This window comes from Serinus canaria, chromosome 3 (assembly GCF_022539315.1).
Source record: "Serinus canaria isolate serCan28SL12 chromosome 3, serCan2020, whole genome shotgun sequence".
Classification (NCBI taxonomy): domain Eukaryota; kingdom Metazoa; phylum Chordata; class Aves; order Passeriformes; family Fringillidae; genus Serinus; species Serinus canaria.
In genome coordinates this window covers 23,279,755-23,307,281 of record NC_066316.1, presented here as the reverse complement: position 1 = coordinate 23,307,281, position 27,527 = coordinate 23,279,755, and the positions used below count along the sequence as shown (strand labels likewise).

Sequence of the window (27,527 nt, the reverse complement as noted above, 5' to 3'; positions counted from 1 at the left end):
TAGAAGATGGTTATGTAAATATTTTAGGCGTTTTAGTGTAAAAAGCGGACTGTAATTTTAGGTGGCAAAGGAAGTAACAAAATAAAATATATATATACATTTGATAGAGCTTGTGATCTATGCTGGTTTCAGGTTCTCGTGTTTAGCATTTGACTTGCACACAGCTTAATTTCAGGTTAATCGCACTCTACACTACCTACCTGGTTGTGTGTATTTAAGGATGGTTAGTGGCATAAATTAGCACTTATTTATTTCCCTACCCGCTTCAAAGATTTGGTGCCGATCGGAAGCTGTGTTGTATTATTAACCGCTCTCTGTAGGTGTGAAAAGAAAGGGGTTTATGTGCCATTGCCAGTCATTTTTATATATCGGTAAAATACAGTGGAATGGGTTTTGCTCTAACGGGCTTGTATGCCTTTTTGAAATATTTTTAAGAGCGGGGAGAAAGTTGAAAACGAGGATTCGTGTAATTGGTTTTGGTTTGGTTTGGGGTTTTTGAAAGGATTCCAAGAGAACAGGACGGGGAGCGCCTGAGGGGCCCGGCAGCCGCCGTTGGCGGGAAGCGGCTGAGGGGGAGCCGCTGCTCCGAGGCAGCGCTCGGGGGAGGCGGGAACTGGGCTGGGGAGCCGAGCTGGGGCTCGTACGGCTCCTGCGGCGCCGTGGGACCTCCCGGCTGGGCTCCGCACCGCCGAGCGCTGCCCCGCGGGCCGAGCCGCCCCAGCGGGGAAGGAGGCGCCGCCACGGCCGCGCTTCTCCTTCCGGGCGAGGCAGGGCGGGCAGGGGCGGAGCCAAGATGGCGTCGGGCTGGCTGTGTCGGCGGCTCTGTCAGGTGCGGTGTGCGGCGGGAGAGGAGACGCGGGAGCGTCCGCCTCCTCCTCTCCTCCTCCTCCTCCTCCTCCTCCTCTTCCTCGGCGTCTTCATTCCTGAGGGGAGTGGGAAAAGGGGACGTGGCAAATGCTGTCCTTCGGGCTCCGGGAGGGCTGGGGCTGCACAGCGTGGGGCTGTGCCTCTGCACGCCCTCATCGCCTGGCGGGTCCTCAGAACTCTTCGCTGCAGTTCTGTGGTTTTCCCGTAGTTAGTCCGGGTGGAAGGGATGGTGAAGAATAGGTGGCTTGGATTTGGAGGCCGTGTGCTAGGCGAGGTTCTAGTCTAAAAAGTTTCAAAGTTTGGAAGTTACCACGTAAAATAATAGGAAAGCGTAGTGCACTGATGACGTTTGCTAGTTTGGACTTAAAAACAGTGATTGCTTTTTCTCAAATTGAGAAAATTGGATTTTCTGAAGCCCTAAACTCTCTTCTGTCTATGCGGTGTGTTCTGGACTTGCCTTTCAGCATCTGTCTCCCCCGACACTTCAGAGACTCTCAGCCAAAAACAAAATTAAGGCTATTTTGCACTAGGAGAGGGGTAATTATGTTTTGTGCAACGTCTTGGTTCTGTTATATTGCAGTCTTTGAGTGTCATTTCCACCTTCTATGGTGGCCATTAGCAAGAGCACATCATTAAATCAGGCAGTGAAGCTGTTTACGAATTCCTGCCCACTGAATGTCATATCTAGCACTTGAGGTATTCAGTGTATCATTTTGTCAAAATTTGCATAGAGCACCTTTAATTTAATGTTACAAAAACTTTTGAATTAATGCAGATCTGCTTATTTAGTAACAAAGGGAGATGGCATGTGGTAGGAATAACATGCACAATCATAGAATATTGGAAAGGCTGCAGACCTTAGTGTGTGGGACAGGACTCTGTTGCTTCATCAGGTTTTGTTTTATTCATTTTTATTGCATTAAGACTGAAATTTTTGTACCTAAAACCACATAGTACAATACACTATGAGTGCATTTATCTTTGCATGCAAATAATAAATTCTTATTACGAAGTCAAGTAGTTATAAGTAAAAGAATACATAGCATAGACTGCATATGCACAAGCATTAAAAAACCCAAAAGTGATAAAAAATTCAGTTATGATTACAGTTAATAGCCTTACATTTGTCATCTGGGGTCAGATTCTGTGTCATGTACTTGCACAAACAGCTTAAGCCCTGCACTGAATAGTCTTTTATGCTTATGGCCTGTCTGCTTCCTGAAGTGGTGTCAGCTGATTGTGACTGTACTTTGTATTGGCATTGAATGGAAGGAAGGCAGCATTCTGACTTCAGGAAGAGACACTTGAGGTGCAAATGTCAACATAATTTTGCCATAGAGTCGTAGGCCTGGATTGGAAGGGACCTTAATGGCCATCTATTTCCGCCCCCCTGCCATGTGCAGTGTCACCTTCTGCTAGGTCTGGTTGCTCAGAGCCCCACCAACCTGGCCTTGGACACTCCCTGGGATGAGGCATCCTCAGCTTCTCTGGGCAGCCTGTCCCAGTGCCTCACCACCCTCACAGTCAAGAATTGTTTTCTAATCTCTAATCTGCCCCTTTCCTCTTTCAGTTGGAAGCCATTCCCCCTTGTCCTGTCATTATGTGCTCTTGTCCCTCTATTTTATTAGATGTCAATAGGTAATTACAGCTGTATTTCACTACTTTTAGCTGTTAAGGCTCAGGTGGTTCCCAGCATTAACTTTGAAACCTTCTGAATGATTATCAACTACAGTGACAAATATTCAGTGCTCCCAAAATTGCCAATTTTGTTATTCACTTAAAGAATGTAACAGCAGTGCCCCTGTGAAGATCTGGATTTGAAAGGATTGCTTAAGGGGAGTACCATAGTCAGTGTTGTAAACAGAAATCTCCCCTGTCTATTCCTGCAGACATCTTCTTTATGGGAAGCAGCATTTGTGCTGGATAAATTGTGACTGAGGCAAAATCACTTCAGAAAAGTTTTGCTCACTGCTGATGTACAGCGAATGTATGATGCCTACTGGAAAAGGTTAGGGATCTAGTAGTATCATAGTGTCAGTTATGCATATCCACGGGCAACTACAGTAAGATTACCTGAAAAAGTGTAAAGTCTGGCTGTTTCCTGATTATTTGATTAGACAGTCACCTGTATAACTCCTGGGTGGGATATCTGTCTTGTCTCTTAAAGCTGTGACTCCAGCACATGTCAAAAAAGAGCATCAAGGGGCAAGATAAGTAACTAATTTGGCTTCAACATATTGCTACAGCCCTGAGGTTCTGATAAGCGACAGTTCCTTTTTCTCCCCCTCGAGCAGTCAGTCTATAACTTTGCCAAATTAAGAATTAGTGGAAGGAAGCTAGAAGCCACATAATGTTCAGAAGGGAACAATTATTCTAGTAGGAAAGCTAGTAGTGTCATATAATTAACAACATTGCTTTTCTAACACAGAAAATCATGTTATCTTTTAAAGATGGTTCATTTGCTTCTAAGAAGTATTTTTATTTAAATGTTCTCTTCAAAAGAACAAGTGTTCAAAATCACAAGGAATTTTTTTCTTAAAAAAAATCAGTAAATTTCTAGTTAAATTCACAGACTAAATTTTTGCATTTATATGACACTGCTTTCAGTTAATTTTTAAAGTCCTGCTTAGGCTTGTCACATGACAAAACTTATGTATGTTGTACCATGAAAGTAAAACTAAAGACAAAATATTATTGTACACAGAAATGGCATTGGATGCCACAAAAATACATTTTTCTGTTAAAAATATGCTCGTGATTGCTATTCAGGTGCCTCAGTGGTAAGTGCATACTGTTACTGTGCCCTTAAAGTGCTTCTTTTTTTAGGTGCTATTGTGTACTGAAATACATTTCCATGCTCCTGTTTTCCTGTATTTTCCAATGGAGCAAACTTCCTAGTTTGTCACATCAGTGCCTAGGAATGTGCTGTGCTTTGGTGTGCAAAAAAGAAATCTTTAATAAACCAGTATTAACTGGCTGCTTTCTGGTTTGGGGAAAATCACCATAACATAACTTATCTGTTTTATACAGGGATCAGCTTTTCCTGTCAGTTATGCAAGCAGAATTATGCAAAAGCAGCATTTTCTTCCGTAAGTGTAACAGCCCCTCCTCCTTCCACTGCTCCTCCATAGTCCCTGAAAAAATCAAATCCAACTTTAACAACTTATTTTATGCTTTCCCCATGACTGTATTTCTAGGAGCTCCAACTTGATGGGAGCACGGCTGGCTGGATCCCATGGTGATACACAGGAGCCTAAGACTAATCCTTTGGTGAGTGTTCTGTAGCAGAGTATTTTATATATTTTCTTAGTAATAAAAAGGACATCTAGCAAAACTTGAATTCTTTTCTGGCAGCTTTTTGAAGGTCTGCCTTAGTGATGTCAAATTTGTCATAGGGAAATAAATAATTTATATTATTGGTATTTGAGGTCTGGTTTGGTGTGGGTTCTTTTTTTTCCCTAACAAGATTTCTGTAGCTCACAGTTGCCTCTCAGTAACTTTCTCCCTTTGCTGTGCAGCTATAACTCTATGAAATACCAACTTTTTGGCCATATTCAGTTCAATGCCTGCGGCAGCTTAGCAGCCTTTTGACAAGGGCTTCAGAAACATCTGACAGGCAGTATTAGATCTACAGTGCTGATCCAGCCTTCCTGCTGTGGCTGGTACATGCTGCATTTAGTGTGCTAGACTGACTAGGAGTGAACCTCTGGGAAAATCAGCACTTCTGCACTCATTAAGGCTCTTCCAGTGATCACAGTGAGCTCAGACAATCAGAAATTGAAGCTCTAACTTCATAAAAGTCATAAAAAGTCATAAACTTGCTCTTGTACAAACATGAAGGTCAAAACACCTGGGGAAGACTACTGTGTTTAAAGTAGTCTTAGAGCTTAGTACAGTGAGAATTCTGGTTGCTGTCCATAATGGTCTATTTAATTTCCATACCCAAGCAAACTCTTGGGTATTTGCACACTGCTCTATAAAATACAAATAGTGTTCCAGACTTGCTTCAACAATGAGTTTTGTTCTTGCTGTTGCTAGTGTTGTCTTCCTTATATCTATCTGACATTCCTTTTTTGGTAGAAGAAATTTTACCTAAATGTTCAGAGGTTAGCTATCTCTTCACACTTTGCCTTCCCTGGTAGACTGAGACCTGTCAGTCAAGGTAATACAGGCAGATTCTGTTAGATAAACTAAAATAAGCAGCTCAATAGGTTGTGGGGTGTTTTTGCTCTTTTAGAAATGGGGCATGCAGACTAAGGAAATACACAGTGCATGCATTAATTAAGGAGAACGTGGTGTGGTAACTCTTGTCCTTTCTTCAAAAATGCAGGTGTCTATTTCAGATGAGCCAGAAACACTGTACAAGAGATTGTCCATTTTAGTTAAAGGCCACGATAAAGCTGTGTTGGACAGCTATGAATATTTTGCAGTGCTTGCAGCTAAAGAACTTGGCATCTCTGTTGAAAAAGTGTAAGTAACTGATCTGTAGAGTGATATGGAGTGAGATGCTTCTTTTGTTATCTACTGTAATTCAGGTCCTCTGCGTGGAAGTATTTTTTTTTCTTTTTATAAGAAATGGCTGTAATCTGACTTTTTTCCCTCAGATTATAGACCTAACACTTCTTTGATGACAGGACAGTGATGAGAAAGCAGCAGCAGCTCTGCACTCAGCACTGCCATAGTGGAAGTGCTTTTTATCTACATGAAAGACAGTGACAGTACTTTCACTACAGCTGTCAGTGCTGTAGCTTCCCTGATCCGGTGCTGGTTAATACCTGAGTGTTAGTCGTGCCCATGTGAGTTAATAACAAACTGTACCAGTGTTTGATATTTCCTTGTAGATCTTCCAAATGTCAAATAAGAACAGAGATTTCAGCATACTCTTTCAGATAAACTTGTATTATCATCCTTTATATAACATGAAAATTTCTTTTTCTTCTTTGCTCAGAGATAAACCCCCAAAGACGATAGAGCGATTTACACTTCTCAAATCTGTACACATTTACAAGAAGCACAGAGTTCAGTATGAAATGAGAACACATTACATGTGTTTAGAGGTAAGAAAGAAGGAAACAATTGTTCTAGGGGCACAATTCAAAGATGCTACATGCTAATGCAAGAATGAAAATGTTTTGGCGAGGAGAATGCAGGACAATATTGGAAAACAGCTGACCTAGTTATATAAAACACAATGTGAGTTATGCACAGCCTACATAATTTTTGGACCAAAAAGTTTTTTATTTTTACCATTATCTTAAGAGCTGAAAAAATGGCTAAAGAAAGTAAGGTAGAATTGATGTGTGTATGTGTGTCTTGGTTTACAAAAATCACTGGGATGAGAGTTTTCTCAGGAAGGGAAGAAGATGCAGCTAAATGATTGGCATTGCCAGTAACTAAGGGTTCTGTTCTCTGTGAATTGGTCTGATGTTTTTGAGCAGACATACTTTTGTCCTGCGCAGCATCATGTGGCAAACTAAAACTGCATGTAGGAAATAGAAGAAAGGAAGCACAGGCAAACCACCAGCTCTGTGGCTGATGAGACAGACATCTGTATGGTTTAGAATGCAGCTGTGGTTGACTTTCTTAGAAGAAAGGTTTACTTCCAGCATTTTGTGGCTCCTGGGTGTCTTACTGTATATTTGTACAGTGCTTAGCAAAATGGGACTTCCAAGTCCCCTGACATGAGTGCAGTATGAGTGGCTGCCCGCAGACCATAAGCCCTATTTTTGCCTTCCAGGAAAACCTAAAGGATCAGTAATTCAGTGGAACCAGGAGAAACTAAAAAAACCAGTGTTTCAGTGGAACTCTGGAGTTGCAGGATTTATAACAGGCTTGAATTTTGGCAGTATAGAAAAGCTGGCGATTCTTGTGTAATCTGTAATTGATTTCATCTGATACCTGCAGTGTTAAGAACCACCACTTCCATCATAACCAGTGCCATGTGCTTCCAGGCAGCATATGCAGTTCTGTGGGATGAAGTAACTACTTTACACTTGCATGAGAGTTGAGTACAGATGAACTGCTTCTGTTTGGAATATTATGGGAGTTGGCTTCCTGTAAGATGTTTGGTCCCCATAGCAAGGGCTAAAGAAGCCAGGGCAAGTTTTTTTTTTAATTCTGTTTGAATTCATAGTAGTTCATTAAAAAAAAATTCTTTCTGTTTTAGTTAAAATACCTAACAAGCAGTACTGCTGCAGTATACTTGGAGTACGTGCAAAGAAACTTACCTGAAGGGGTTGCCATGGAAGTGAAAAAGGTCAGTTTCCACCCCACACTATTAACTGTTATGAGTCCTGATGCAAGTACCAGTAACTACTGAAGTCTTTAGAAAGTCAACAGAGAAAATGGGTGCAGTTTGATAGGAAGATTTTCCAAAATATTGGATGGTAAAGAGGCTGTATTGCTTGGAAGTGCCACAAGGTGGCATTTTAAATCTGATTAATGTCTCAAACCAGAATAAATAAAGCAAAGTAGTTAGATGTTAGCTGACTGGTACAGTAAGTGGTTGTTTTTCTTTCCTTTTAGACTAAGATAGAGAAAATACCAGAACACATTCAGAAACCTGTTTGGGATACACTACCTCAAGTAGAAGAAACTGAAGTAAAGTCATGAACACACCAGGTACTTGGCTCCATTAGTACTGAAATTCATTGCTCCTATCAACTCCTTTACTGAGACAGTCCATTGTTAAATAAAGGTTCTCTTATAAAGAAATTGTATAAACTCGTTTCATCAAGTTATTTTTGCTCATAAGTCCAGTACATGTAGACTGAACTGCTATAAAGAGAGAAAGGTTTACTGTGTTCTGTGATTGGTGACTGTGGTAATTTATAATAAGTTTGTGGAAAGCTAAAGTTTACTTTTACTTATATATGTAAAAGGATGTGTATATATACATAAATTCACCATCTCCTTTTGATACTAGATGGCTTCTGAATGCTGAAGTTCTTCCAAATCCACTTCACATTTGTGTCATGTTTAATATTAAGGATGCCAGACTGTTATAAATATATCAATTTTGGATAAACTAGTTTGTCGGGTAAACTATTTCCCATCTTCTTTTTTCTTACTTATACCACATTTCTCCATTTTTGCTTCCTGCCACTTTTTTTTAGGGAGTGCCAACAGCAACACTCCAACCATTGCTTTAGGTTTTCTCTCAAATAATCTTCCTTTCTACTGACCAGCTCCTCTGATTTTTCAGTCAGAAAATTTGTAGTTGCAGTATTTATGGACTCAGAGTTTGAGCATGCTCTTTTGTGTTTGTAGGAGTCAGACATCCAAAGTTTAAATGATCCCTGTCTGAAGTGCCCATCCATAATAATTTTGCATCCATATAGCAAAATTATCAGGATCAGCAATTTCATTCCCTTAAACAAAGGCAGTGTATGCCCCGTGGGATGTTCCATGCATCACAGCAGAGCTTTGTGCTTCACAGGAATGTGCATCACATTCCTACCTTGCTAGAATTCCAGTTTGAATATGAAAGGAGTGATGCACAGAAAGGGAAGACATGAACTCCTTTCTTACCTTTCTCCTTGCAACAAGCCAGCATTGTGGCTTACACATCTTTCTTTTCATTATATCCACAGAAGTGCATACAATATAAATAAATAAACATTCAACTTTATAAGCTATATACGAGAGTCCATCATGTAATTTACGCTGCCTAAGAAACTTAGGGCAGATTGGTTTGAAATTTTAGCTCTCCATTCATGAATTTGGATAGAAAGAAAACACATTTGTTTCAATTAAAAACATACACAAAAATGAAAAAATCTCACAAGGGACAGGGCGAAACTGAGGTGGAAAAGCAGGTATGAACAAAGGCATGAAAGGGAGTTGGTGTAACACAAAAGAGTGGATTCAATAAGCCAACAAATCTGTTCTGTTCATATTAGTAGAGTTCTCTAAAATAAAGGAAATGGCTTTTATAAACCATCTGTCTCTGGAACGTCATGCAGATAAAAGTGCTGGAGATGCACAGGTAGAAGCAGCACATTTCTGCTGACAGGGTTTAGTTGTCGTTGCTGACAGAATGGGGTCAGCAGAACAGATTTCAAATAATGCAAGCTTTTCTCCTTCCTTTTCTTTCCAATATTATTGCTGGAATCAGAGATGCTGGGGCATAAAAAATCTGTAAAAAGAACATTGCTGGTGATATGTTACCATGTTAGTAACTAGGAGCTCCAGGGTGATTTTACAAGTTCATTTAAAAGATTTTATTTAAAATTTACAAGTGGAGAGATCTAATTTAAGAAAGAGATTATCATATAACAGTGGTTACATGTTCCCTGGTCTATGGGAATCAGCATCAGTGCTGTTTTACTGCCCGTGCCTCACGACAGAGAGCTGAGGTGCTCATTTCCTGGGAAAAACATCTTCTGAGACAAATGTCAATGGCACCACAACATTTTAAGTAGTTTAATCCTGAACACCAGATACTGTCCAAGTAGGATCCTTCTCACACAAGGATTTGGGAGGAGGGGGGAAGGAGTTGAGCAGAAAGAGGGAAACAATTCCAGGAATATAATTTTTGGTTTCAATGGTTAAATTGAAGTCAGGATGGAGAGAGGAAAAGGGGGTGAGGATAGACTTCAAGCTACAGGACCAAATCTTCTAAGCTGCTAGAAAAACTTCCCCATTCTGGTGAAAAGAAGTGTGACTAAGTGGTCACAGAAGCAAATGCTGGCATTCAGAACAAAATAATGATATCCATGCATTTTTATAAGTCAATATTAAAAAGCAGACTGAAACACCACAAAGTAGTGTGAAATACCATAGCCAGAATTTTGGAAAGAGTGTACAAACAACACTGGAGTCTGAGCTACAAGCTTACTGTCACCAAGGTCCTATAATTTTCCCTTTTTAACACACAAGAATGCAATCCCCAAAGAGTTCCTGAGCTCTCCTGATTCAGCTCTGAACAGACTCCTGCTCTTCCTGCTGTCTCCCAATGCCAAATTGAAAGTAAACAAGAAACAATTTTGCAACATAAAAATGTACTGCCTTTTTCACATTCCTGACAGAAGTGGGATTGATTGGCAATATTTTTCCTCTTACAGAGCATGACTGCCAACTTCACCAAAAAACCCTGCTAGTTTGAAATCGTTTATTTACGAGTTGTTACATAATATGTTAGCTTTGACAGAACCTGCCAAGGGAATTTCTGCTGCTGGGCACAGCCAACTGCTGCTGCTGCTGTCTGAGTGCTGCAGGGTACTGGGTAAAGCAGGTCGGTGGAATGGTTTGGATTAGGACAATTTCCCCCAGGCCAGAGTGGTTTATTGAATGGACTGACCATGGGATTAACAACATGCAGGAATAACTCCCGGAGGCTACTGTGTTACTAAAGTGCAGTTAATGTGCTTGCTTGCTTCAGTCAAATCCATGGGTGCCCTCAGGTCGAGATAGTCAAGAAGCTACAATCCAAATGCTAAGTACTCTTTTTCCCTGAAATATTCCATGCCTCCATCCTATTTGGAACTACGTTGCTCTCACTTAGTTCTAGTACTGCCAGAGACAAACTGAAACCTATTGTGTGTGCTTGGCAAATTACAACATTTATAGCCCTTTGTTACCAAAGATTAGAGAAGTTTCAGCTAGCTCATACAGAAACACAGGGATATGAAGGAGTTCTAATGCAAAGACCTGAAAATGAATTTACTGTATTTGACACAATTTATGGTTATTTCTGAAAAACTGTCTCTACATGCAGTTAAGCCCGCTTAAGCAGCGCTCAGTAGGATTCAGCAGTGACATGTTAGAAGAGACAGATTTTAGTGGGGTTTCATTTGGAGCATTTGATTGCTTTTAGAATAAGGGAGCCTGAATATTAAGGACTTGCGTTGGGTCTCTTCCTCTAGCCTGATTGTAGAAGTTTTTTCCAGAAAATGCGTAGTTTTTAGCACTGCAGATCACGGGTCAGTTGGAGAAAGTGCAGCAGTGTCTATCTGCGCTCCGTGAGCCCGAGAGCAGCGCCAGGCTGCGCGGTTGCGGTGCCCGCCCCGCTGCCAACACGCTGCTCGCCGACCTCACCGCGGCTCCGGCAGCGGAAACGCGTCACGGCCCGCACCAAGCTCGGGGTCGCGGCGGGCCGCAGCGTCGGGACGGGGTTGCATTTGGACACCTCGCTCTGGCACAAGCGTTCCCTGACGGTACTTTGTGTTGCCCAGCGCGGATCGCAGGTACAAATGCGCGCCCGCTCCCCGCACGGTAAGCGGGCCGCCGCCGGCCGGGCGAGGCTCGGCCCCTGAGCTCACCCCCCTCCGCCTCTCCTTCCAGCCGCCCGCGGCCCCGCCTTCCCCGGCAGCGGCGGGCGGCGCCGGGCTGCGGGCACCGCCCCGCCCCGCCGTGCGACAGCTCAGCGCGCCGGGCACCCACGTGGAGCGGGCCGGGCCGGCATGGGCAAGCGGCGAGCCGGGCGGGAGTTGCTGCGCAGCCTGAGCAAGAAGCAGAAGAAGCACCTGCGGGAGTTCGGCGAGGAGCACCCCTTCTATGACAAGTGAGTGCCGGGCTGGGCTAGCCCGCGCGGGGCCGCCCCTCCCCGCGGTTCAGTGCCGGGGGCCGGCCCGGGCGGCCGCCGCTCCCTCTCACGCTGGCCCTGGACTCCGAGGGAAGGAGGGGAGTTGCAGCTGCATGGAGTACTGCCACTCGCGAGCCAGGAATCTCGAAAGCAGACCGGAAAGCAGGAAATGTCGGCTCGGATTTTCTTGTAACAAATGCAAACTCTTGTGGTGCAGCCCGGGGGCTGCCGCGAGGAGTGGGGGAGCGGAGGAGTCCGAGGCGGGCTCCCATTTTGATACCAGGCCGGTCTCTTGGCTTGTCAGGCGTCCAGCTTTCCCGCTGTTTACTCCGTGCTCTTTTCTGATCTCGGAAAGGGTATTGAGTAGCGAAGATCTGTGTGACTGGAGCCATTCCCTCCTCGGCGGGATGCCCGTTTGTCAAAATGACCACCTTCCTTTTGTACCCACGTGTGAACTTCTGAGGAAAGAGCTGCTTAGTGCCGATGCTCTGTGATCTGGGCTGCTGCTGTAAAGCCTGTAGGAGCAGTGTTAAGGTCTGTGTGTCCCCTGGGACCCTCCTGGCCTGTGTGGATTAGGGTGGAAGGCCTGCTGGAGGGAATGTCCTGTGTGTCACCCTGTACAGTGATGCTCAGTCCCACGAAAGACTGTATCTTTTTGAAGGAATTGAAGTTAGTTTAAGCCCAGCTTGCACAGTGGCTTCTTTGAAGAATTGCAGTCCCAACACTGGTTAATTGATGCTGGTTTTCCTTTAGTTTGTGTCTGTTTCCCACTCTCCAGACCAATATTTAGCGCTAGAAGTAGTCTCTGTCTCTGGTTAACTTTTTTACAAACTACCTTTGTAGCTAGATTCTTTTAATTCCTTTTGAGACCTCATCTTCTGATTAACACTGGATTTTATTTCGAAATTTTTATTGATCAGTTGTAATGCCTGAGCACTTAGGCTTCATATATTGAGGTACAGAGGGTCACATCACCTGAGAGGGTGACCCTTAAGGTTTACCTGAAGGGTAAACACCCTGTCTGTTTTCTTAGGGAGACATGTGTGGTGGTTTGGTTTTAATCTTTCTTCTACTTCTTTAAATATGCATAACTGATCAAATCACTCTTTGCCTCATTTATTTCGTCATGTGTGTAACATCACTGGCAGAGTAAAGTATGTTAGTGCTTTCTTTTCAGGGTTTCTGGAAGACCAGAAGAAACTCAAATATGTGAACTGGTAATGTACTTTATTCCTTCCTTACTTTAGCTTTGTGTAGTTTAGTGAAGTGAAAAACTTAACATTTCATGTTTCCAGCTTATTCAGGCTGATTAAGTTGTTCCACTTAGAAAACCAGTATTTAGGAGAAAAAGATGAATATGATTTTTGTGTGGCTCTGAATTGTTCTCTGTAATGTCTGCCTCTAAACTGTAACCATCAGAGGGCAGAAGCAGCAGGAAATAACAGCAGTTCTTAACTTTTTTGTGTATTAGTCACAGTGAAAGTTAGATCACGCTCTAAGTTGTTTTAATAATGTTGGTAAACATAGTGTTGCATGAGTTAGGAAACTTTGTTCTCTGTTGAGCAAAGAAATATGTTAATACTCCTTCTTCAGATTGCCAGTGCTTTACTTTTCTTTCAGTCAGGATTTGGTAACCTCCTTTATCATCAGATTAATAAAAGACTTCAAAGTTTTAATTTGGAAAAATTAATTACTCTGTTTAATTTGTTTCCCTTATCAATTCTGTGCATTAATGTAGTATTTACTGTGTTTTTTCTTTTGGGGGCTAAAAGAAACTAAGAAAGGAGTTAATGTTGTTGTGTTGATAGTCATGGTTTCACTATAGTTTTGGCTATAATCTGGAGATTGGTTTGCAAGCCCAGGACAGAACTGGCTCAGGTCTGGCTTGCTTGAAGTGTAGAGCTGTACAGCTGAACCAAACCTGACCAACTCCCCAGGGAACCACTGCCTGCTGACAGCTATTTCACTTACCTTCTTGAAAGCCAGAAGCATTTCCAGCATGCTCTGTCCCTTGTATGGGTGCCTTTCTACAATTTTCAATCCGTGTGGTTTCCTTAGAAGAATCTTATGCTGGTTCAGTAGATGCTTTGTCTGTGGAGATCAAATGTCCTCACTCAGCTGAGACTGAAAGAACTGGGTTTTGTGCTGCTCCAAGTCCAGTTGGTGCAGAAAGAGGCACTTCAGTCTGTCTCCCAAGATGCTTTCAAAACCTAAATGGAGGTGTCCAGTAGAATTATTGGCATAAAATGCTGAGTTTTGAAAAATTCCATTGCATCTATGTAAAGGTTTAATGTGAGAGGGGAAACATGATAGTGCAAGTAGAAGTTAAGGGTATTTGCCTGCTGCTTTATAGGCTTTTTTTGTTGTTGCTTTACACTTGTGTTTTTCTTTCCAGTCTGATGATTCTGATAAATCAAGTAAAGAAAGTGATTCAGAGACTGAAGTGGAACAGGTCTCTGGATATCATAAGCTCCTGGCTACCCTGAAGACCTCGCCTGAGTCTGAGAGTGAGGAAGAGGAAGATGAAAGTGAATCAGAAGAAGCTGAAGAGAGTGAGGCAGAAATGGGCAGTGAAGGGTCCCAGGAGACTGGAGAAGCAGAGGAAGGCAAAGAAGATAAGAATGACGTTCCAGAGGAGGAAGAAGGTAGTTTTCCTTTTCCCATGCTTCTTTGGTGAACGTTGTTTGACTAACGCATGTTTTTAGCCAGGATCCTGGTGTCTTGTTGGCTGGGTGCTCTTCTGCCTTGGAGACTGTTGCTCCATTGGCTCTGTGTGGGTGGGAGCAGCAGCTGCTGAAGGATTTAGCAGGGGAAAGGGTAGCTGTGCTCATTTTCTGCCAGACAGCCTGCTGCTGCTTCCTCAGATGTTGTTTGTGCTGCAGCACAGAAGAAATCCACATGGAGCAGCAGACCAGGGGTTCTCACCCACTCATGGGAGACACAAGCTGTTCTCTCGAGCAGCATCTGGCTTGGCTGTGCCACCAAGAGGAGGGAAAGGTTTGCCTCACAGCATGGGAAAGAATATGGAAATGGGAAGGAAACCTCCGCCTTTACGGCAAGGTGTCCTCATTCATTAAATCCTCAGAGAAATGCTGGGAGAGAGGAGTCAACCTTTAGTAATTTCCTGTTATTTAGGGTCCTCAGAAACTTGAAGTTAAATTCCCCAAACAGGTTACTCCTTTAATTTTGTCTGGGGGACCACGTTTTGTGTTATGTAACATTTGGCATGCTAGCCAAAAGTCATCTTTATGGTAAAATACAAAGCCTGCCTTTATCTTTTTTCTGATAGAGTTTTGGGAGAAGAAAATCAGTAACTCAAAGGGTACAACATCTACAGACAGTAACTTTTCCAGGAGAGAATAACCTGTTTCTTTCTAACAATTGACAGCCACAGACACAGCAGAGCAGATGCTCAGCCAGGAGCAGGCTGATGGCACAGATACCTCTTGTGACCCACGTCATGGAGTAATTGAGGAGTTTACTGATGTGAAACACGAATCTGAATTTAGCTTGGAAACCAATTTCATGGAAGAGGAGAGTGGAGATTGCAATGCAGATAGGAGAGACAGCAGTTCTTCACAAGCTCTTCCAGAAGGTAAAAAACCGTGTGTTTGTGTTTAAGGATCTGCCTTTAGAGAAGTAAGTGTAAACACGTTTAACCCTAGCGAAGGGCTTTACAGCTTCTGAGTTCTTCCACTACATTATTCATGCTGCCCACATGTCAGCTGGTTACATAAGCGACCCTTAACACTAATGCAGACGTGTAGCTGAACCATTTGTTCTCTGTAGCCCCTGGGGACTGGGATTCATGTGGGGTTTCTGCTATGACTGGTAAAGCTTAAAGTATCAGGAACTAGAAAAGTGTGTGGAGGGTGTTATCTTGTTCTGCTGCTTTAATAGTAGTTTTAAAAGCCACTGTAACACAAAGAGCTCTGCAAGCCTGCACTTGACTATGGAAGATGTTCTTGGCACAAACAGCACAGTAGATAATCACAAAGCTGACCTGTGAGGGCATCCTTCACATCTCAGTGGAGTTAGAGGTCAGATTCTGAGAAGCTTGGAGCAGCCACAGTAATTTAGACAAATGCTCAGCACTCCCAGAATTTTGAAGGTTATGCAGAGGTGTCTGACTGCACCAGGATCAGGAGAGAATGAAGCATCAGCAGAGCACATGTAGTGTCTTTTAAGGGTGTATCCCAGAATCTCAGTGCACTGTGTTGGAGTTGTCCCACCATATGTAACAAAATAACTGTGTTGCAAGGGTGTGCCATCCTTCAGCGACATGGCAGGCACTGGTGCTTGTACAGCTTCTGCTCATATTTAATGCTCTGTGCCTTTAATATCAGATGGCATAGTTTGAGAGAAAGAAATATGTTTGTAGCATCCCTAGTGATGCTGGCTTGTCATCTTGGAGCAGCAGCTGACATTAGATCTGGGAGGCAGCCTGGGTGATACATGAAATGTGTGGAAGCATCAAAGGGCCATGTGATAGAAAAAACAGCTCATTCTTGTTACCATGAGAATATGACTTAGGCTGCTGGCATTGCATTTTAATGAGAACAGTAGCTCTCCAACTGCATGCTAAGTATCCTAACAGCTTTGTTCCACCTATAAATGATGCACTACTTCTCAGTGGGTTCTTGCAGCTTGGAAGTGTCTTTATAATCTATTGCAGAAAATGAATCACCTAAGATAGCAGAAAGAGGATGAATTCTTACTCTGGTCCCAGGGTCACTAAAATTCCTGAAAGTGCATCCCATTACTCCCTCTACTTTATTGGGAAAATGTTGGAATTGGTAAAACTCAACTGAGGAGAGACCCTGTAGTACAATTAAATGATATCCAGTTCATTTCCATTTCTGCAAAGATTTTCTCAATTTTTTTTCAGTGTCATGATCGGTAAATGTCTTGACTTTTGCCCGGGTAACTTGTTTGTGGGCTGGATATTTGTTGGCAAGCACCAGTGTTCCCTAATTAGTTTGCTTTATGCAGTGAATGCTGCTGTGCTGCAAGCAGGATACAGGGCTTGGCTTTCAAAATTAACTTTGCATGTGACTTTGTGCGTGCCAGTGTCTTTGAGTATAATGTGATTTAACAGTTCTTTGCCTCTCCAAAAAGAAATGCTGATGAGTTAAATCAGACTTTTTCTCACTCTGGGCAATTTTTGTCCCCCTTCTCCAAAACTTGCCTAGTATTTCTCTGCTTTATTACAGACTGTGTTCATATCACTGGCCTAAGCCCTGGGCAGAACTGTTTGTAAATTAGGAAGGTTAGCAAGTTCAGTTGGGACTTTACTATTGACAGCCTTTTTCACCTGCAAGCAATGGAGGTGCCAGAGCTTAAGGCAAAAAATTGCCACTGTTTTCCACTACATACTGTTTTCCTGTCTAACATTTGATTAGTGCTTGAAAATTCTAGTACTTCCATAAGTGCTTCTTTTTCTTTTTTAAAAGCAATCTGTCAAATCTGTTCTCTCTGTTCTTTGCAGAGAGAATTTGACATCCTTTCTCTCGTCTCCAAGTGCTTTGAAATAACTAGTTTTAATTGTGGTGTTGGCCAGCATGGAGACTGTTCATCTCATTTGCAAATCTATTCTGCAACTTGATTCTACTATTAGCTGCAATAGTTCTCAGGCTATTTTTTTTGTTGTTGTTGTTACTGTAAATAGATCCATTTAAGCAGCACATGGACAAAGAACTCGAAGAAAAGGAAATAGAGAAAATGTCTACGCTTCCTAAAACTGCAAGTCAAAGTCAGGTAATAATTTTCTGTAGCAATCCAGCATTCCTAAAGATGCCTGGATCAAAATAATCCTTTTTTTCTACAGGTGAAGTAGATCATATTTGATATTATTAGCTGCTGGCACTAGAATTGTCAAGATTTTTTCACTGTGTTATTGTTGAACTGTTTTATTCTTCATTTACTGCTGAGCAAGAGTTGCAATGTGATGTCTGCTGTTCTTGGAGGCATATGCTGACACACCTGAAACACATAGCTTTAGACTTTGAGCTGTAGTCCCAAAACCTTGACAAGGGGTGGAAACAGGGCTTGTTTCTGAGTGGTGACAGCACAATGCCAGGGATGTGCTCTGCAGCTGAACTTCTGAGGTGACCATGTACACTTTTAAAGGTACTCATGATGCACTTTCATGCATCATGAGTATTCTTGCTTCAGGATGGCTCTGTCCCTGTGCACATTTACAAGCCAGTGAAGGGGAATTTATAACTTATATTACTTTATTACTTAATTCTGGCAATAATATGTGAATTACAGTACCAGAAAACCACCTCATTGCTTGACAGAGAATATTGGTTTTCAAAATACTCATTTTTAGACAAACCTTTGCTTCATAACTTTTCCACATCTGATTTTGTTTTGGAGACTTGCCTCCCATTCTGGTCAGCCATATGCTGGGTGACATTCGTTGGAAGATATCCAATGGTTAGTTAGTCAGAGAGAAAGCTGTGATTTTTTTAAAATTTAATTTATTTTTTTGGCACATGGTGGCCAAAATTACCAGTGCCACCTGAAGGAATGCATGATATATCTTTGCATAAATTGCTGTAGCTACTTTACAGGGACAGTTGGGGACAACTTGCATGGCAGAAGGCTTAAAGTTTAGAGTTTTCCTCTACTACACTGATAGGTGTTCAAAATCAGTCAGACACCCAACAAGACTGCATTTAACAACTGTATCACAGCTTCTGGGATTAGCCCTTAATGGGTTTATTTTCTTCTTTGATCAAAGTGTGTACCTCATTGGGATCAGCTGGTAAGTGCAGTTGGACTGCAGGGTTCTCATCTTGACCCTGATTTGAGCCATTGATTTGCTGGGTGGGTTAGGCAGAAAATTCCTCAGTTTCCTCTGGCATGGAAAGACACATCATTGCAAGATCATACAGAACTACCAAGATGAAATTTATTGTTATTTATCCTGGCAGACTCTCAAAGGGATTGCATATTGGAAAAAAGGTTTCCACGTGTATTATGAAAAGATGATTTCCTTCATATCACAAACTTGATTAAAGTAAAGTTGATATCACCAGCTGTGGTGATTTGCTTTGAAGTGTGCAAGGTTTGGTACATATGACTCCTCAGTGTTGTTGGCTTAATTTTTTTCCAGTGGCCAAGGCTGGGTCAAGTAATTTTTTCTTCTACTTTGGAGAAACATAAAACTTTGAAAGCAGACAAAGATGTTGATGTGAAACACCTTCATCTCCACAAGCCTTTGGAATCCACTTGGCCAAAAGTGAATAAACAGTTCCTGTCTGCAGTGGACAAACCAACTGATTCCTCTTTTACCCCGTTACAAAGAGAGCTCTTCTGTATCATGAATTCCTACCGGGACTTGTTCTACCCGGAAAGAACTGCTCTGACAAACGGAGAAGAGGTCCGGCACGCTTACTGCCTGCATGCCCTGAACCATGTCCTCAAGGCCAACGCCCAGGTGCTCAGCAACAATGCCAAACGGAGGGATCGAAAGCCAGGCACCGACACCGATGACCACAGGGATCAGGGGCTCACCAGGCCTAAGGTAAGAGAGCTCTGGTTCCCTCACCCCCACCCTGGCTGCCTGCTCAGGCTGCACAAACATCCTGGTAGCTTACCTGCAAGTATTTCTGTTGCTGCTCTCTCAGGGAATGTGTTCCTGGGCATACTCCTTTCTACATTCCTTTATCGTGCCTGGAAGTTGCCCTCTATGGCCAGGGAAAATGCCGTGTGAGAAGCAGTGAGCTCAGGGTTGTTAGCCAGCCTGGTTCTGTGCCAAGCCATGAGTTTGACTGAATCTCTTTTTTTGTCCCCCTGTCACCACAGAATGAAAAGTTTTCTTGCTTCCATATTTAAATCTGCCAGCACCGACAGGTGCCTCCATATCAATCTTCAGTATCCGTGCAGGTAGTGTAGGCTGTCACTCAATGTGAGATGTGCCAGAAATTCTTTTGTCCTTAGGCACTTGTAAGGACTTGCCTGCAGGAAAAGATCTTTCTGTACCCCGGAGTGCCTCAGGGAATCCCAGGCCCTCTGTCCAGGTCACCTGTCATAGTTGGGGAGGTGGGCCCCAAACCAATCCTCCCTGGATTCACAGCATCCTGTAGTTGATAACCAGGTGGATGCAGCTATGGCAGCCTGTCACCAGTGTGCCAGCTGCCTGTTGAACAATTCCAGAGATCTGGGTTTCAGTCTTTGCTGCATGCCTGGCAAATCTCTGGTTTCTGTGTTGACTCCTCCATCAGCCATTTATATTTTGGAGTTCTGTGCAGAAACTGTGGCCACCCATCCAAGAGCCAGCCCTTGTCCCTGTCTCTGTGTCACAGGAGCTTTTGCTTGCCTGGAGAACATGCTTAGTTTTCAGTTACCCTGAGTGAGCTGGGCAACCAGGCTGAGCTGCTGGCCACGACCAGTTCAAGAGCAGTGCATCCCAGTGCGTCTTCCCTCCCTGCTGCTTGTCAGAATGGTTTTGTTTGGATTGTTGGGATGCCCCACGGGGGCAGATCCAAACCAAAGTTTAATTAATGTACACTTAATGGCGAGTGTTGGTGTTTTATGGGTTATTCTCTGTCACTGTTGATCTGCACAGGTACTGATGATAGTGCCCTTCAGGGAGTGTGCTCTACGCATTGTGCATATTTTCATCAGTCTCCTTGAAGTGAATGACAAGAAGAAAATAGATGTGAGTAATAAAAAGCGCTTCAAAGGGGAATTTGGCTCTGACCCAGAAGAGAAGCCCCCCAACCTAAAAAGACCTGAAGATTATGAAGCTGTCTTTGCTGGCAACATTGATGACCACTTCAGAATTGGTAATAACCTACTGAACAGATGATTTTTGGCTTGTACAGAACTGCTAAGTAACAAATTTTTCCCAAATGCCTTAGAGCTATCAGGGCTGGAAGTTTGGTGAGACTCTAGGCTGTGTGGTATTCCTGCTGGTTTTACCCTGGCAACCTGGATTTTTCTGAAATTCTTTCTTGCCTTTCCAGAACTTAAAAAGGAAGAGAAAATAGAGAAGTAATTATTTTCACATCAAGTTCAAAATCATTTAAAATGCAATGACAGCTTTATTCTAGCAGGACTGCCCACACCTCATTTTGAAGATAGCCTTGATTATGCAGCAAAATCTTTTCATGTTATAAAAAAAAAATCTTTTGGGTTTAATTAGCCTGTTCACAATGTCTCGTGTAATGCTTGGAACAAAATTAAAGCTCAGTTCTGAGCAAAGCAGTTTTCTGCTGTGTTTCCCATGGTTTTCATGCCAGCAAATGGGTAGCCAGGAAGTAGGAGTGTTGGACAAGCAGAAAATGTGAGACTGTTTCATATAATATTGTAAACTTATGCTGTTTAGTAACTTAGTATGCATAAAACTAGCTAGTGACTTGGTTCCTGGAGCTGTTAAGATGAGAAGGCAGTTTTTCTAACTTAACTTGACAGATCAGAGGCTTTTGAAATACTGCACCTTGAAAGATAAATTGGCACTCCAAGAAATGTAATGATACAGTGGAAGATGTGTGCAGGTCACAGTCAGTCTTTCTTCTTTCCCCAGTGAATATCTCCCAGGCTGAGAGCATCTTACTTTCAGTAGCATAATAATTTTCCTTTCAGTCCTTTCCCATACCACACTCTGCTTGTTCCACTTGCTAAGTGTTAAGACATGATTGAAGAAACTTTCAGTGCTGTTAACTTGCAGAGGCAAATTATAGAAGCAGAATAATTTCTCTTTCTTACTGTGCTGCACACCCTGTTACTTCTGCACAAAGATGTAATTTAAAGCACATTTGTTATGCCTTACTGAAACCACCATTCTTTCACATTTTTAAACAGAAAAAAGACTTGATGTTTCTAAACTGTGTATATGCTGTGACAAGCGATACCTTCTTTCTGAAAATTCAACCCAGGAGGGGTCCCTACTGCTGTCACTGAAATTCTTGGAAGGGCCTTCAGCTGAAGCCATGCTATCTGCCTTCAGATGGACAGGGAGAGAAGTTGGAGAGACTTTGTGGTGCAGATTGAAGGGGGTGGTTTGAATGTGTCTGGACTAGCTGCATTTTTAAGACCAGGAAACTGTGGGTTCTGGAAATGCTGCCACGTAGTTATGACACAAACTCCTTTGATTCCTTCCCTTTCGTGTCTGTAACATGAGAGGTGATGCATAAGCTGGTTCAGAATGTACCCTGCAACATGTGGTGTGAGAAGCAGTGTAGGTGCAAGACTTTAGTCACTGTAGCATGAAGAACCTTGTCCTTTGTGGTTTAGTAGCAAATCTTTCAGCTTTGTGAATAAAGGCAGTTGATAGTCAAGAGATCCAGCCCAAATCTTTCATGATTAAAGTAACAATTACTGTAATACCCAAAGTTCAGGATTCAGGGAGAAAGGAGTAGTTAATAATTTCTGCATCTTTTTTCTTAAGTTGTTCGGTCTCCTCATCCCCCTGTTCAGCAGAAAAGCAGAAACAATATGTTTCAGTTAAAAATTTTCATTCAGATTGTGAAAAATCTTATAAAAAATAATACAGAAATCCTTCACCAAACTACATAAAAATTTTCCATGTGCTTGTCAAATGGGGGTAGGGTGGATAATCACTTCTTGGGGAAAGGGGAGTTTTAGACATATTAGTTGTGTCCAGCTATATTCATCAGTGTAGGGAGAGGAAATGGGGGAAATTACTGTTCCAGAGCCTCCTGGAGGAATGTGGTTGATAATTGATGTTAACTGAGAAGTTGCTGTTGCTGTTGTTGGACAGGGGTTGCGATCCTGCAGAAGAGCATGAGACTCTATGCACCCTTCTACTCCTCAGACATCATCATTGCCTCTCCCCTGGGCATCAGGACTGTCATTGGTGCAGAGGGGGAGAAGAAAAGAGACTTTGATTTTCTGTCCTCAATAGAAATCCTCATCATTGATCAAGCAGACATTTACCTGATGCAGAACTGGGAACATGTTCTGGTGAGTTTTCCAGAATATGTATTCATTTTTGTGCTGTGCTGTGCCTTCCTGGTCTGATGTTACTCATTTTTGGCAGTGAGCAGTATTGCTGTTTTTTACTGACTTGATTCTAGACGTGGATGTTCATTTCTTTTCCTCCCTCCACCCTGATATTTTCTTTATACTAAGAATATTCTTTCTACAAATTTTGGGTAGTATTCAGGACATGTTCTCTCTAAAACTGACTTTGGTGCTTTAGTAGTGTATTTCATCACAAGTGTTTTTGGACAGTTTTAATTATCTTGCAGCATTAAGAATGATTCCTTTAATCACATCTGGGAGAAATTATGCCAGCTGTCTGACTGCCCAGTGTCTCAGTCAGATTGCAGCCATGTGAGGAATCTGTGCAGCCTAATTCAGGTTCTTCCAGAAAGCAAGAGGAGCTGGTACATGTCTCCACTGATTGCAGAGATGCTAAGCATTAGTCATGTACAGAGTTAAACAATATGAAGGGTTTCCTGTACATTTAATGCAAGTAGAGCTCTTGGATTGTGGCTAGTCTGCAGCAGTACCCCTGCTTTTTGGCTTTTGGTTAATAGAAGTTTTCAGGATTGAAATGGTAGAGTTTTCTTTTCCACATAAAAACACCTCTGAGGTTCCCTGGACCAGAAATGTTGACTACATGATGTAACTATGCATTTTGGATGAAGGTCTTCTTCCCTCAGGAGTTGCAGAAAGGGCACATGAGCCTACACAATAACCCAAGGAATGAGTCTTGGAGCCTGCTTTCTGTTTTTCCCTTTAGGTGCAACTGCCTGCCAAGTGGTGGCAGGGATGCCAGTCCTAGGCATTGTTCCCTGAGGATAAAATGTGGTGAATTTCTTCCAGCTCTACCCAAATGTGATGAGAGCTGAGCTATGCTTGGGCTTCTTTTAGCCCAGAAACCTTGGGCCCGTTGACTTTAATACAAACAAATCCATTATACTTGCCCCAGGAGAAGTTACTGTTCCTGGTGACTAAAGAGATGGTAGCTTTCAGTTCTGTGGCAGGAAATCAAGTAAACTGCTCTTGCTGTGGTCAATAAATTCCAGACAGTGGTGTCTTGGGAGATGCTACTTGTTTATATTCTGTGCTGCCTTGCTGGTCCCTGCCCTCTTTCCCACTGCAGTTAAGGCTTTTGCAGGCAGTCAGGGATGTCAGCAGTGATGTGTCTTCATGTGTGTGTGCAGCACCTGATGAAGCACATTAACCTGCTGCCCCTGGATTCCCACGGGGTGGACTTTTCCCGAGTGCGGATGCTGAATCTCAACAACTGGTCCAAGTACTACCGGCAGACGCTGCTGTTCAGTGCCCTCCAGGACCCCCAGATCAACTCTGTCTTCAACAAACACTGCTTCAATTATGTGGGGCAGGTGAGTTCACAGAGCAGCTGGAATGCTGGTGTGCAAGGGAGGGGGAGAGGAAGAGAAAACCCAGTTGCAGAAAAATTCTGTAACTCAGTTGCCGAAAGACTGCGTGCCTTTCATTTCCCTCACCCAAATGTTTCAGTGTGAATCCATGACATTGTGTACTGTGCCAGAGGCATGAAGAGCTGCTCCTCGTGCAGTGATGCTTATTTGATACTTTTCTTTCATAGTAGCTGCTGTTTAATGTCATAAATCAGATTTTGGTTTTTTTAATTGGACAGACTCAAGTTATTTTCTTATACTTATTTTGTTGTTAAATGGAGAGTTCATCTGCTTCCCTTTTTTTATCTCCTACTGTGTAAGATGCATGAACTGTTAGTATTTTGAAAGAAACAGGAAAAGTAAAAACTTCAGGAGACCATCTCAGATATACAGGGCATTCATTGTGCATTTAACAGACCTGGTTTGTCTATCATGACTGTAGCTTTGTATTGGAGCTTTTGTAAAAACAGCCTTGTGCACTGCTTTTCTTAAAAACAGCCTTGTGCTGTCAGATGTGAGCTGCAGAAAGCTGGCTGCAGCGTGCCTGCCTTTGGAATGCTGCTTCCCTGAACATCCTACTTCCTTCTCACAGGTGGCCATCCGCAACGTGCCTCTCACTGGCTCCATCAGCCACGTTGTGGTGCAGCTTCCTCATGTTTTTCGGAGATTAGAAGCTGACAGTGTAACTTCTGTGATAGATGGAAGGTACTGTGTGTCTCAGACTGTTTTGCTGTGCCCTAATGGCTGCAATTTCAGATTTAGTGGAGCGTACTGCCGAGCACACTGTGGGTTCACCACGGAAGTACATCTTCATTAGTCCTCAGGTGCAGGCCAGGCTCTGCACAGGTGGAGGGGACTGCTGACCTTCTCCTTGCCGAAGGCACTGGAGAATACAGTCTGGGTTAGAAATACCAATCTCTACCACAATTGTGTAGTGCTGGTAATGCCTTTTATCTTCTACACATGTAGAAACCCCGTGAAGTCAAAAGAAGGAAAAATGTGGTGAAAATCTTTGGCAGTCTCTTGTTTGATGATACTCCTGTCTGAGCTCACATCAGTATTAGAAAGCTGGTTTCACTCTGGTTATAACATATTTGATTTTTTAATTGAGGTTTCAGTTTTTCATCGACAAAGTTCTGCCTGAGTACCGCGATGCCATCATGTCCCACACGCTCATCTACGTCCCGTCCTACTTCGACTACGTGCGCCTTCGCAACTACTTCAAGAAGGAGGACCTGAATTTCACTCACATCTGTGAGTACAGCAAGAAGGCTGCTGTCTGCAGGGCGAGGCGCTTCTTTCTCAAGGGAGAGAAGCAGTTCTTATTGTTCACTGAGCGTTTCCACTTCTACAAAAGGTGAGTTGTGGACCAAGTTTTCCCTCTGAGTTGCGTGTGCGCTGTTCTGAAGGTAGAGTCTCAGTCATAGATGGACTGTGCTGCTTTTTGAATCTCTTGGATCCCTCTGAGGACTTCTTTGACTGAAGTAAGAGTTGTTAAGTTTACTTTCAAGTTCTTGCCTGTTGTCAGCAGTCCCTGCAAAGGGACTTCAGTATTTTGTTATGAGCAGAGCTTTATTCAGGAAGGTGAGTGCTGCCAAGTTCCAGTGATGTCAGGACAGGATGATACAGCCTGCAAATGGGATTCATTGGGCCTTTTATTTGTGTTCATCTGTGCCACAGTAATTGTATAAAATTTTGGAAGGAGTATATAATTGGTTCAATAATGCAATACAGCAAGCTGAGGCCACTTGGAAAATTTGTTACATCCTGACTGGAGCTGCTTTCAAGTTCCTAATGGAACAGGATTTTTTTCTATTAGCAGATGTGTTGGCAAATACAAAAAGTTTCATGAGGCTTGGTCTGATCAAGCTTCACTGTATTAAAATTCAAGCTGCAGAGGCGGACCACTTCATAAATTGGTGGTGGTTGGTACTTTAGAGGAAGTCATTGTGCCTGGCAGTGTGAGATTTTCCCCCTAAATTCCACTTCTCTGTCTAGTCTTCAGTCTATGACACAGGGTTTGTAAAGTTGAGCTACAGCTGATGTGCATTGAGATTGATGGAAATTGGAAGACTTGATAGAGGACTGATGTTTACCATGCATATTTTGTAAAATTTGCCTCAAGTTTTTTGGTTTTTATTTTTTCTGCTACAGGTATACGATAAAAGGCATAAGGAACCTCATTTTCTACGAGTTACCAACATACTCCCACTTCTACAGTGAGATTTGTAACATGCTGAAGGCCACAGACAGTGGGGTGGATGCCACTTGGACTTGTACTGTGCTCTACTCCAAGTATGATGCTCAGAAATTGGCTGCAGTGGTTGGCATAGACCGCACCGCTCAAATGCTACAGTCCAAGAAGAATGTGCACCTCTTTGTTACAGGAGAAAATGAATAAGTGATTCTGCAGACTGGATGAGTGGATAGACCTGCATTTTACTCCTAATGCAGATTTTTATATTGCTTTTTAAAAAAGTATTAAACTTTCTACTCGCTTTTGTTAAATATTCTGTTGAAATTGTTCGTATAGTATTAAATTTTGTATTTCATTACTCTGCCCAACAAGAAATGAAGGGTGTCATTCAAAAAAGCAGGGTTTAGAAGGTGTTTTCTGTATAAAAACAAAATCAATCCAGGAACTATTTTTCATGTATATTAAAAAACTCATGGGTCAGTAAAGATTCATGCAGTGATAAATAGCTTTTGGTTGGACTCTTTAATTTCATTTTCAGGTGTAGCAAACTCACCTTCTTTTCTCAGAGGGAAGTTTTTCTTCTTGTCTAGGGTAAGAAAAATACCCAAGTATTAAATGAGTCACTATTCTGTAAGCTTATACAAGGGAGGTGCAGGCAGGGCCTCTATAGCACAAGTGTGTTTCTGAATGAGAGTTGGACTTGCTTCAGGTTGACACTTGTGAGAATCCTTAAATGTGCTTGGATAGGAGCTATGGGATTTGTGGTTTTCTTGGTGACCTAAGTATCTCTGCCTCCTATTTCCAACAGACCCCCTGGCTGGTCAGTTTTACCAGGGATAAGTACAAAACCAGGGGATTGCAAATGCCCCTAGGATGCTATCTGGCACCCCAGGTGGAGGTGAGGTGGTTGGTTTGTCTGGTTGGTTTGTCTGGTTTTTCTCTTGGTGGTTGCAGCTGGACATGGAGGTATGGTGGTGCTGTCTTTTTCTTTTTCTCCTTCCAGGAAGCTAAGTCTAATTGAAAGGGAGTTAAAATTAGAAGGATTTGTTTTGGTAAGCATGTGCTAGGACTGCAGGAAGATTGTTCTCCAGAGGGGCAGGTGAGCCCTGCATCAGCCCCAATGCAAGAAGGAAACATCCTGTAATAAGCTTTGTGGGAGTTCTTGCCTAGGAGGCTTAAGTAAATACACCAAAGTGAAATATACTCCCTGAGTAAACGAGGCACATGCTTTCTGCCAATTTTTGTCATATTCCTGATTCCTGTATTCCTGAAAAGCTGAGCTCCAGTAGTTATCATTCAGTAGACATAAAAATCCATGCAGTTTCTTGCTTTTAAGTAATGTCTGTTAATTTTACATACCCTTGCTGTAGCACACAAGAATTAAGAGCCAGCTCCAGCAAACTTCTCCTGGTGGACATCCACAGCACTGAGCAGTAGTGGCAGTCAAGGATTTTTATTTTATGGCCCAGGCTGGATGTGGGAGAATTATGGCTGTGCATATGAAAACAAGCACGCAAAATACGATTAAGGAATTTCCTTTCTACACTGGATGTACTTAGCAGAGATAATAGCT

The 27,527-nt window shown here is 42.6% G+C and overlaps 2 protein-coding genes across 2 annotated transcripts; both read left to right on the top strand.

Annotated features, from left to right (window-relative positions):
- The first annotated feature begins 736 nt into the window (after positions 1 to 736).
- On the top strand, positions 737 to 7,581 carry MRPS10 (mitochondrial ribosomal protein S10). The gene is made up of 7 exons (XM_009096439.4): positions 737 to 829; positions 3,898 to 3,956; positions 4,065 to 4,137; positions 5,198 to 5,337; positions 5,816 to 5,924; positions 7,034 to 7,123; positions 7,393 to 7,581. The coding sequence occupies exons 1-7, from the start codon at positions 794 to 796 to the stop codon at positions 7,477 to 7,479; spliced, it is 594 nt and encodes a 197-aa protein (XP_009094687.2). The 5' UTR covers positions 737 to 793; the 3' UTR covers positions 7,480 to 7,581.
- Positions 7,582 to 10,931: 3,350 nt separating this feature from the next.
- Positions 10,932 to 26,459, top strand: UTP25 (UTP25 small subunit processome component). Its single transcript, XM_030235532.2, has 13 exons — positions 10,932 to 11,054; positions 11,152 to 11,371; positions 12,570 to 12,609; positions 13,788 to 14,037; positions 14,781 to 14,987; positions 17,061 to 17,149; positions 18,516 to 18,926; positions 19,971 to 20,190; positions 22,128 to 22,330; positions 23,539 to 23,721; positions 24,350 to 24,462; positions 24,869 to 25,114; positions 25,912 to 26,459. The coding sequence occupies exons 2-13, from the start codon at positions 11,271 to 11,273 to the stop codon at positions 26,156 to 26,158; spliced, it is 2,310 nt and encodes a 769-aa protein (XP_030091392.1). The 5' UTR covers positions 10,932 to 11,054; positions 11,152 to 11,270; the 3' UTR covers positions 26,159 to 26,459.
- The last annotated feature ends 1,068 nt before the right edge of the window (positions 26,460 to 27,527 follow it).

Coding starts and splice junctions, on each gene's coding strand:
- MRPS10 (XM_009096439.4), top strand. CDS start 794: ATGGCGTCGGGCTGGCTGTGTCGGCGGCTCTGTCAG. Junction 3,957..4,064: donor CAAAAGCAGCATTTTCTTCC/GTAAGTGTAACA, acceptor CTGTATTTCTAG/GAGCTCCAACTTGATGGGAG. Junction 7,124..7,392: donor TTGCCATGGAAGTGAAAAAG/GTCAGTTTCCAC, acceptor CTTTCCTTTTAG/ACTAAGATAGAGAAAATACC.
- UTP25 (XM_030235532.2), top strand. CDS start 11,271: ATGGGCAAGCGGCGAGCCGGGCGGGAGTTGCTGCGCAGCCTGAGCAAG. Junction 14,038..14,780: donor CGTTCCAGAGGAGGAAGAAG/GTAGTTTTCCTT, acceptor AACAATTGACAG/CCACAGACACAGCAGAGCAG. Junction 17,150..18,515: donor AAACTGCAAGTCAAAGTCAG/GTAATAATTTTC, acceptor ATTTTTTTCCAG/TGGCCAAGGCTGGGTCAAGT.